Source organism: Protobothrops mucrosquamatus, unplaced genomic scaffold, assembly GCF_001527695.2.
Source record: "Protobothrops mucrosquamatus isolate PMUCROS unplaced genomic scaffold, P.Mucros_1.0 scaffold8, whole genome shotgun sequence".
Classification (NCBI taxonomy): Eukaryota; Metazoa; Chordata; class Lepidosauria; order Squamata; family Viperidae; genus Protobothrops; species Protobothrops mucrosquamatus.
The window spans coordinates 2430737-2442178 of NW_015386395.1; the positions used below are offsets into that span (position 1 = coordinate 2430737).

The 11442-nt window shown below is 40.9% G+C and overlaps 1 protein-coding gene across 1 annotated transcript in view; it reads left to right on the top strand.

The window, feature by feature from the left end:
• The first annotated feature begins 1519 nt into the window (after window positions 1-1519).
• The window catches only part of SLC6A16 (solute carrier family 6 member 16), a 25706-nt gene continuing 15783 nt past the window's right edge, over window positions 1520-11442 (top strand). The window contains exons 1-4 of the mRNA XM_015810274.1: window positions 1520-1537; window positions 2236-2376; window positions 8405-9184; window positions 10332-10489. Coding sequence (XP_015665760.1) covers window positions 8989-9184; window positions 10332-10489 — 354 coding nt within the window. The 5' untranslated portion in view covers window positions 1520-1537; window positions 2236-2376; window positions 8405-8988. The remainder of the gene's footprint in view (window positions 1538-2235; window positions 2377-8404; window positions 9185-10331; window positions 10490-11442) is intronic.

The following is an 11442-nucleotide window of genomic DNA, read 5'->3' on the forward strand; positions in this document are numbered from 1 at the left end:
CTGACATCATCGGCCCCCGCACACAGAGGCCAGCGAGCGCATGGGGGCCGACAGTGTCCGTCAGCAGCCACAGCCTGCCGGCTCCTCAACTGGCCCACTTTGGGGCTCTGCAGCCTACTGCCAGCAGTTCAGAGAAGCCGCCTCTAAGCTGGAAGGCCGGCTGACAGCTGAGGAGGCAATGCAGTGGGTTGTGCCCGGGAAAAGGAGAGCATGTGAGGCCAGGAGGGATGGGACAGGGGGGAGGGAAACCAACCGTGCTGGGATGCATCCAACCACATGGGACCTCGTCGAGTTAGCGGGCAGCTGGTTGAAGAGGGATGGTTGCCATCTCCGTGGCATGGCGCATGTGCCCACAGAGAGGGCTCTGAGTGCCGCCTCTGGCACGCGTACCATAGGTTCGCCACCACTATTCTAGATGGTATTTCCAGTGTTGGATATCAATTGTTCTGTTAAACTTCTGTATCCGTTTGATCATATAGTCCAGTGATGGCGAACCTTTTAGAGTCCGAGTGCCCAAACTGCAACCCAAAACCCACTTATGCATCGTCGGGTGCCGGGTGGGTGTGGCCCATTGGGTGGGCGTGGCTGCGGGGGTAATGGCAGACTGGGTGGAACTAAAAAGTTCAATCAATCAATTCCAACTTTGCAAGATCTTTTTTTTCCCCGTGAGAAGTTGAAATTGACTGATTGATTGAACCTTTTTTTTTTGTACACAGCAGCGGAGGCCTAAAGCGAAAAGGTTTTATAAAATCCAGCTGAAGGCCTAGGACTGGGGCGACGGCGCGCATACCCACAGAGAGGGCTCTGAGTGCCGCCTCTGACACCCATGCCATAGGTTCGCCACCACTGATATAGTCTAAACTTGTTCATTTTCTGAACCATACTTCAACAGCAACTTGTTGATCTGAGTTTTGTGCGATAGATTTCATATTATATGTTTTTCAAATTGGTCAAACCTTATTTTGGAATTCCTTTGGGAGTATTTATACATATTGTTGAAGGAAAAGTCTTCATCATGGTTCAGTCCAAGACGGGAATAAACAACATGGCGACTGCTTTAGGAAGAAGGTTGCAGTTTATTGAAGAGAAGAGCCAGACAGAAAGATAGTTCTGGAAGAAAAGAGAGAGTGAGCAAATGTAGGGAGTGGATTTTTATACCTTCTTGAGCCTTTTGTTTGGAGTTGTTCCTGTGGCATGAACTTTGACCTGAGTCTGAGTGTGCCTTTCTGGTATTCTGATGGTGGTGGGTTAATCCTATTATGTCCCAAGGGTCATATCCTGCTTCCCTGGGGCTGTGGCTGATGACTCTTAGATGTTTGGTGTTGATTCTAGGGATCTTACTTCCTAATCCCAGTTTCCTGACTCCAGTCTGACAAAGTTATCACATCTGCATTCTGCAAACTTGGTTTCTGTTTGGGACAGACAGACTTGGGGGGGGGGGGTTGGTTTCTGCCTTTAAATCCTTTAGGGAAATATATTCTGTCTTTTAAATATTTCTTTCTCTGTAGGGAGCTGGCTTCCCACAATATTAAAACTGGTGAGTTTTCTCTTACCATTTTGAGAGAGAATCTCAAAGGACTTCATTTTTGTTTTATTAATAACTAGCTGTACCTGGCCACGCGTTGCTGTGGCTCAGTCTGGTTAAATGGAAAAGAAAAAAAAGAGAAAGCTTTTACGTCCAACAGATGGTGCTGTTTTTCAAAAAATGCATGTTTTTACCTGTCACAGGTGTGACATCTATATAATAGTAGGTATATAAAAACATGCGCGTATTCGAATGCAACGTTGTGTCAAAATTTCAAAGCAATCAGTGAAGAACTTTCGGAGATTTAAGATTTTGAACAAACGAACATTTACATTTTTATTTATATAGATTCTTGAAGTCTGTATAAATACACTCTCCATTGTTCAAATATCTTCACAAAGTTAAATATTTAATATCAAAACAAGTAGTGATAAATCTGAATTTTTTTCTGCATTCATCCCATACTTTTAGCATTCCACCTAATAATCCCTTACAGCTACATTCTTTTTTATTAGCATCAGATCAAACATATTTATACAAACCATGGTCAGATAGTATCATTTTAAAATGATTGTTTCATTGAAATTGGAGGGAGTGTTGCTGTGTAATTTTATGTCTCTTGTAAGGCTTTGGATGTTTTAATAGCAAGTGTACAAATAAATGAATTTCTGGATGAGTACTATTAATTTTAGTCTGTTACCCTGTTTCAGACATCACTGCAGCACAAAGATTTAGTTTGTGAACTAAAAAAAATCCAGAAGCTGTGAAAACCAAGGAAGTTGGACACACTGGTCTGAAGCATATTTGCCCACTGCATTCTTGTGTGATCACATAAAAAGCCTGCTTCATAGGTAAGTTCACAGCCCCTGTGTCCTCCTGAGTAAATGGGATTTAATTGGAACCAGGATTATCTTTGTAACCTTTTATAATAAGCAAAACAGAATCAAATGATCAATTAAGTAAACCCAGGATTGTTTGTTCTAACTGCTAGGGACTATTTTAGGCAAAGGTAAATATTTCCACAGTCCTTTTAACAGTGCTTGTTTGAACTGGAAACCCTCAGAACTACAGTAAGCCTGAAATTTGGGCATTACAAAATACAAGATTATAGAGCTGTGATAGAGCACCTATGTTGCACAAAAAAAGTTCCCAGTTTCAATTCTTGACATTTTTTTGATTGAAATGTCTGGAATCAAATATAGAAACTAATTAGAAATATCTCTGCACACGTTCATAGGTTGGCCTGCTTTTATTAAAAATAAAATACAAGTGAGGGGACTTAGACTAATATATCACCTAGCATTCATCTACAGCAAGAGTGTCAAACTGCTGACCCACGGGCCGGTTGCGTCATGTGGAGGCTGCGCTCACCCCAGCTCCAGCAGTGCAAAAAAAGTCATGATACATCACAACACATCATGTGACGCGGCGAGTTTAACATCCGTGATCTACAGTTTCCTCTCATTCCAGATGTCTTCTCTATTCTGATAAAGTTCAGAAGACAGGGTTGGAGTCTGGAGTGATCTGCAAAATACTATAAATTGAAATCTTTTCGGTTCAGCATCAAACTATTGTCTTTCCCTAGGCTTATCTATCAAAGAGGCAATTAAATGTACCCTGGACACTTTTGCTTAGGGAGCCAACTGCCAAATCATGCGAAAGCTCTTTTGTAATTGAGCACCCACAAACACACCAGTCTTGCTTCATACGTAAGATAACTGCCTTGAAGAGCCGTCATTTATGTAATTTGCAGAGATAAAGATAGAAAAGTCTCTCCTAATTTGCAGGAGATTAAGGTTAGCAAACAAAGCTGTGGAATATTTGCTGAGGACAACTGGCACTTATAGTCTTGTTCCAGGGCTGCCCCTTGTTTTGAATTCCCTCTGCCTTGGTGGCTGGCACCCATTGCTGCTTTTCATATCTGATTTTGGCTTCTCTTGTTCCACGAAGGTTAGATCAACCTCAGTTTGCTTATTGTGAGGAATAATTCAATTTTTCCATAGATGGTGGAACTGGGGAAAAAAAGTGATCAGAGAACAAAGGATCACCCTTGATACAAAGCCAGGCCTATTGTTGGAATTAACTTTCCTAGTGAAGATTGTTTTCTCTCTCTCTCTCTCTCTCTCTCTCTCTCTCACACACACACACACACACAGAGAGATATGAACACATACACAATTTTGTTGTTGTTCAGTTAAGCATGTCCGACTCTTCGTGACCCCATGTACCATAGCATGCCAGGCTTCCCGCCCTCCACTATCACCTGGAATTTTCCCAAATTCATATTCATTGTGTGGATGACACTATCTAACCATCTCATCCTCTGCCATCTCTTCTCCTTTGACCTTCAGTCTTTCCCAATATCAGGGTCTTTTCAGTGAGTCCTCTCTTCTCGTTAGGTGGCCAAAGTATTTGAGCTTCAGTTTCAGTATCTATCCTTCCAAAGAACAGTCAGGGATTGACTGATAATGCTTAACTAAATAATCCTGATTTTTAAGGCTTTACAGACTAATGTTAGCACCATCACTTTGGCTCCAGAAAGCATTTGAGATATTGGTATTGTAAGGTCTTGCCTCAGCTAGTCCTCCCAGGAAAGCAAAACTCTTGAGACAGGTATCATCTAAAAAGGAACTTTTATTGAGAGACAATGACAGCAAGAAAGCAAAGCAAGATCTAGCATTTTCCCACGCAAAATGTTACATTAAAGCATCCCTAACAGACCCCACCCCAACGGCCAAATGTCCGGTTTTATTATCCTCAGGTGTGAAGTTGTTATGGGGACCAGAGTGATAAGCGTAGTTCCCAGGCACCATTCTCATGGTTTTGATTTCCCCTTGACCTAGGGCACATTCCTTCTTCCATTAACACCTCTACCAGCCTCCCCCTCCCAACAGCAGAACAGCAAAGCATCCTCCTCCCCCCCCCCTCCAAGCAGAATGGCAGACCTCAACACAGAAAAAAAACCTCTATAATAAATGAGGGTCTGACAGGTATTGTATGGTCCTCTCTGGATATCCCATTTACCAATGGAGTAGTTTGCATGCTGCACCAGCTGGAATTTCTCTGTCTTAAAAAGAACATTCCTGTAGACCATGTGACAGCAGTTCAGTTATGAGATGATTAGGCCCAGGCCATGTGCATGTTCCTTTAGCACAGGGTCTCCAAACTTGGCAACTTTAAGATTTGTGGACTTCAATTCCCAGAATTCCTTTCAACTCCCAGCATGGCTGACTGGGGAATTCTGGAAGTTGAAGTCCACAAGTCTTAAAGTTGTCAAGTTTGAAGACCTTTGCTTTAGTAGGAATGACATTTCATTCAGATTAGGCTACCTTCTTTATTCTCAAACCGAAGAATCATCTGTCCAGAGCATCCATGTGTTTCAGACAGTACCCAGATTAAAAATGTCCAATTTACAGACAACAGGAGGAAGTAGTATTATGTGTGTTCACTGCCTTGAATTATTTATAAAGTAATAAACACAGGATAAAAATCTAATAAACAAACTTGTACTTGGGAATGGATCGCCTATTTCTAAAACTGGTGGACAGCATTCTTCAAGTTGATGAACCACTGAAGCCGCACATTCATGAACTGCTGAAGCCATCCATTTTTAATATATAGTTTGTCAGTTCAAGGAAGGAAAACACTGTCTATTATTTTTAGTAATAGTCCATTCTTAAATATGATATACATATAAATTCCAAAAAGACTTGGGGATGGATCTTGTTCTTAAACTGGAGAAAGTCTGTACTGAAGATTCAGCTTCATTTTATTAGCCCTCATTCACTTCAGGCAATTATGAGACATGTAGATAGCCCTTCCTGTTTCAGGGGAAAGTATACCACGTGCACATTGATTACATCAGATACCTGCATGACCATCTCTTATATAGGAGCAAAACTAGAACTGTAGGACTCTATAATGTAACCACTGTAAGGATGTAGTAACTTTCCACTTTCACTGTAGCTTACTTCCCACTCACAGAGCTACTTCACTAATACTCCATGATCAATAATGTCAAAAGATCTACATGAATCTGTGTAATAGCACTTTCTGAGGAAGCAACCAAACCATTTCAGTGCTCCATTAGATCTGAAACCAAACTACAAAAGACATCATTTGAGTCCCTACATCACAATGTATGTTTGGCACTGTCTTGTTCAGGAACCTATGGCTCTGGTGCATCCATAAACACAACAGATAAACGCCACAATCCCAAATCCCTAATCTCTACCCAGATTGACACGAAACAGCACCAATTCTATTGGAGCAATACAAGAATCATCAGCCATGCTACCACCTGCCACGCTTGCAATATATCGAAGCCTGGCACTCCACAAGTAATTCCATCAACAGACACCTTGACCCACAACCAGCCTACGAACCCCTCAGAATCCAAATAAACTGCACAGCCAACCAGAGACAGCACCGACCCTCAACCAATCGACGCAGCCCCCCCCAACCAGCACTTCATCTCCCAATGACCCTCATCTGACGTGACCTCCCCCTCGCAAGATCCACTACAAGACCTTCACTTGACACAACCCACACCTGACACATCACAAGACCCTGACCTGATATGATCCTGACCTAACCTAACCTCACCATCACAAGGCCTACTGACCACATGAAGCCCTTATAAGGAGAAGAACACCAACACTGACGTTCCCTAAATTCTGCTGAAGATGTTACCTAGCCTGGTAACGAAATGTTAGGAAATCAACCTACAAGCTTGGGAAACAAACCTCCATCCTCATCCTACACCCGAGCTACAGATATTCTCCACTATCACAAAGACAACAGTTTCTACTAAATTGTGATATATAATTTGAGAATAAAATGAGGATGATTTTTATCCTCAAATTGCTTTAAATGCTACTGTAATTGCACAATGACAGAGATATCAGTCTCATTTTCAGCAGAAAAATTAGAGGTTAGGAAGAACACAAAAAGGGAATTCCCAGGAGTTGGGTTGGAGGTGATAGGCGGCATTTTAGAATAGGTGGGGATGCTTTAAGAACTTAAATTAGAATATGCAGAAGTGAAAAGAAGTGGGAAAGTTTCGTCTAGGATTATAAAGGAGAACAAAAAAGGAGTGACAAGCAGCTATGTAAATCTCATTGTCAGATTGCTGATTATAAAAAACGGGTTTGATGTCCCTTAATGAGATTTACATAGCTGCTTCTTGTTTCTTTTGTTTTGTCTTTTATACTGTAAAAGACTGAAGAGGAAATAGATTTAGATAATTTATTCTCCTTAAAGTTTCTAGTTCTTATAACTAAAAACAAATAGCTGAAGTGTTTCTGAAAGTTACCAGTCTGTAGAAAACTTTTAACTTTTATTCAACGTGGTAAATCTAGATTTTTCCTCAAGATACATCTGCTCCCTGTCGCCCCCCCCGCCCCCCAAATGGAGAATTTGCTCACTTGTTCCCCCCATCCACAGCTATTTCGTGAGAGCTAGCTTTTCTTTCCCAGCCACAAACCGCCATTCTGTTTATTTAGAGAGGGGGAAAAGAAAGTTTCAAATTTACCAGGACATTTTGGAAAGCATCTAAATTATATGTGCTTATGTCAGTTTCAATAATTCTAGAAAACCATCATTAGGACAAGAAGAATGCACACTTTGAGGCTGCTTGAGTCTCCCTGACCAAAATGGAAAAACAGGGTTTGAAAAGCACACTGTGCTGGGGAATGTTTGGCTCTAAAGAAGCATTTTTCCCCCTCTTGGTGGGAATGAATATTTATTAAGTTTCTGAACATGAGACCAAAAGTAGTTCCAGAACAGGCAAGGACTTAATCTATCTCCCCTTCTGTTACTTTCCCTTCATTTTCAGGCAAAAATTGTTTCCTCCACCTCCTACTATTATTTCTCCTCCACCTCCTACTATTATTTCTCCTCCTCCTCCTCCTTTATCCTCCTCCTCCCCTCTCTCTGTCTCTCTCTCTCTTTCTTTCTTTCTCTCTCTCTCTCTCTCTCTCTCTCACACACACACACACACACACACATATACACACCATAATTCAGAAATGTAGTGCTCCACAGAATTTACTTTGGTATATCAATTAAAATTGTGCATGGGTCCTATCCTCAAGGTTATCAGCCAAATGTATAAATGCACAAAAGAAGGGAAGGGAGATCAGTTTGATATTGCCAAAACAAACTGGTAAATTCTTTACAGAACATTCTATCCTGCCGAGGCCAGGCTGAATTTTTTCAAAGACTTTTCTCTTAAGACGTAGTTGCTGAGGCAATTATTGGTGCTTTGTAATCCTTTCTCCAGTACTATATCAGTGGTAGTTTTACCTTGGAATAGAAAGTTTTACTTTTGGATTCTGAAAGCAAATTCCCTTTGTGACCAGTGACCAAGTTGGTTTTCCATTTGCTGTTGCCATTTACTGGGAAGAAAGAGGCCCAATTTCCATTCTTCATCCTGCAAACTATATCCACACTGAGCTGAGGAAATGATCCTTAAACTTCTAACCTGGTTGAACCTACATTTTGAATTAGATTTCAGTCCCTGGTTTGGAGGCACCTTTAGTTTGTCCAGGCAATAAAAAGTAATATAGAACAACGGTTCTCAAATTTGGCAACTTTAAGATGTGTGGACTTCAACTCCCAGAATTTCCCAGCCAGTATGCTGGCTTGGAATTCTGGGAGTTGAAGTCCACACATCTTAAATGTTGCCATGGTTGAGAAACACTGATACAAAGGGAGGAAGCATCTTGCAATTCTCTGAATTTGCGGAATGTTTCTGTTTTTCCAAACTGGTGTTTTAGAGCCAGGATTGTGGCTCCTGAATTAATCTTAACATTTCAACAAATTGTTTTGAGTGGGTTATCCATTCGTTTAACCTTTTTGTCGCTGTTTGTTTTCTAGATTGGCTTCTTAAAGAACATCCTCCAGCATGTGTGTGTACATAAATCATATTATATCTGCAGTTCATTAAGCCAAATAAATAGTATTTTCTTTCACATAAAGTTCTGCTATTAATGAATGGTGTATACAGTGACCCAAAACACATTATGACTGAAGATAGATAAGTCCATTGAAATACCTGTTAAATGTATAATCAAAAACATCTTATATTGTGCTAATACTACACACACACACACCCCACAAATTATATTTAAGACATGCTAATGCCTCTGTAGTTGCATGACAGTGTGAGAGCAAAAACCTATGTGTGTATACTAAGTACCTGACGTGTGAGCGTACATTTCCTAGCAAATAAGGGACCTATTGTCAGTGTGCAAAGATTCCATACATTTAGAACCGTATAGTTAAACTTTTTCTAGTACTACACTTGAAAAGAGTTCTAGATCAGGAAAGAAGATCTGCTGTGTACACTTCTAATCGAGACTAGTATTGAGGTGTGTGAATTTGCAAGGAGCGTAAGTTCCAGATAACAGTGTGTGCCTGTGTACACATTGGTGTGTTTGGGTCTCATACTATCTCCCTTGATGGAGAAATCCAAAGCAGACCTAGAAATAGCTGGAGATCCTGAGGGTGAATCCAATCAAGATCTTCTGCCTGAGGAACCTGCTACTCGCCCTACCTGGGGATCAAAGGCTCAGTATATCCTTGCCCAGGTTGGCTTTTCTGTTGGACTCGGTAATGTCTGGCGTTTCCCCTACCTGTGTCATCAAAATGGTGGAGGTGAGTTGACTTCGGCAGTTCTGCCAAATTTGGGACTTGGATTCTACTGCAAGATTCTCCCCCTTTTTTCTAAGAAATTATGGCTTCTCACGTATGACTCTACCATTTAGATACTTATTTTTCTGGCAGGAGAATTAGAGACTCTGGATTTTCACAATTCTAGTTATCTAGTTTCCCAGGACAAGCTTACAAGGCCACCACACGCTCACTTTCCAAACAGTATTGTGTGAAGTCGATCCTTTTGACAGTGAAGAAAATTATCTCCCTTTCTAAAACATTTGGAAACAATATTTTTAAACAATCTCCTTTTGAGGGTAACAACAAATCTATCATACATGTGATCCATTTCATCAGGTTTAAAATGGTTCAACACTTTTAAGGCAGTGGTCTCCAATTTTTCGGGCTTGGCGGCCTGATGGAGGGAGAGGGGATGGTTCTGTGTGAGTGGCAGGCGCATGCATGCACAGCCCACTGTTCACACAAATGGAGCTTCATGCGCAAGTATTGCTTGAGCAGCCCAGTTCCGAACAGGCTATGGGCTGGTAGTGGGCTGTGGCCCAGGGATTGGGGACCTGTGCTTTAAGGGGTATAAATGTCTGTTTAAATAATCTTGCCAGGTGCTTAAGAAAAAAAAGTAGCACAGAAAGACAACAGAGACATAAATGCAAGAGGCCTTCAGAATGTGATCTATATATTCGTCTCTTAAGAGAAATGAAGGCCAACAGCATATTTAAAGGAGAAGATCCATTCTTTAGCAACCAAGGCCAAGATTTGGGGTTTGCTTAACCTGCTTACAGCCAGTTTGGTGTAGTGATTAAGACATTAACCTAGAAACCAGGAGACCCTGAGTTCTAGTCCCACTTTAGGCACAAAGCCAGTTGGGTGACTTGGGCCATTTCACTCTCTGTCAACCCTAGGAAGAAATCAGTGGCAAAAAATCTTACCAAGAAAATTGCAGGGATTTGTCCAGGCAGTCACCAGGAGTCAAAAACTGACTTAAAAGGACACATACAAAAATCCAAAAAACTCTGCTAGTTTACTGGCATATCATCTTTCCCCTTAGTTCAGCCTGATTCAGGGGACTGTCATTTGTGAAATAATTGCCATAATGACTGGAATCCCTAAAATATTGCCTTTTGCTGGACAGGTTCTTTTCTGCTGCTATACCTGCTTCTCCTCCTCGTCATTGGGATCCCTCTCTTCTTCCTGGAGCTGGCAGCCGGGCAGATTATCCGACAGGGCAGCATTGGCGTCTGGAAGCACATCAGCCCCCGCCTAGTAGGCATCGGCTTTGCAAGCTGTGTGGTGAGTGCCGTGTCACTGTTCTTCTGAGTCTGATATTTATTTATATATCTTGAAAAAAAAGAGGGGAGGGAAGCCCTTCAGAATAAACCAATCTGTCAGAAAAATATTAATTGGTTAATCTTTCTAGTAATCAAAAGGAACTTTTGATTCTTTTAACCTATTTATTTATTTATGAAATTTGTTTGCTGCCCATCTTGCCAGCTTAACAGCCTATATTCTTCTCTAACCTATGATGCGTTTTCTTTGTTACCTCCTGGGAGGTGGCTTCGTAGCATGTGAAGCAGAACAACTAGATTCCCTAATCGCTTTATACCATATAGTATTAATCTTCTTAACTCTCAAGACTCTTTTTTTCTGCTAATGTATTCTAAATGTATTCTATATATGTGTGTGGGGGTGTATGTATATATATGTGTGTAGGTATATATATATATGTGTGTGTGTATGTATGTGTGTGTGTATATATATGTGTGTGTCTGTGTGTGTATATTTTCTGAGGTTTTTATGGGTGTTTGTATGTAGGTCTTTGGTTATTCGGATTTTCTCCCGCGTAAAATTGGAAGTGTCTTGGCGACGTTTCGATAAAGTCCCATTCGTCATCTTCAGGCTGGTGTTTTCGGCTTCGTGCTTCTAGGAGCAATGTGACCAAGAAATAACAAAATAACCAAAATAACCAAAGACCTACATACATACATACATACATACATACATACACATACATACATACATACATACAGTTGCAAGAAAAAGTCTTTGAACCCCTTGGGATAACGCGGAGTTTTGCATGAATTGGTCATAAAATGTGCTCTGAACGTCATCTAAGTCACAACAATAGAAAAACACAGTCTGCTGAAAATAATAATACACAAACATTACATGTTGCCATGGTTTAATTGAACATAACATGTAAACATTCACAGAGCAGGGAGGAAAAAGTATGTGAACCGTTGGAC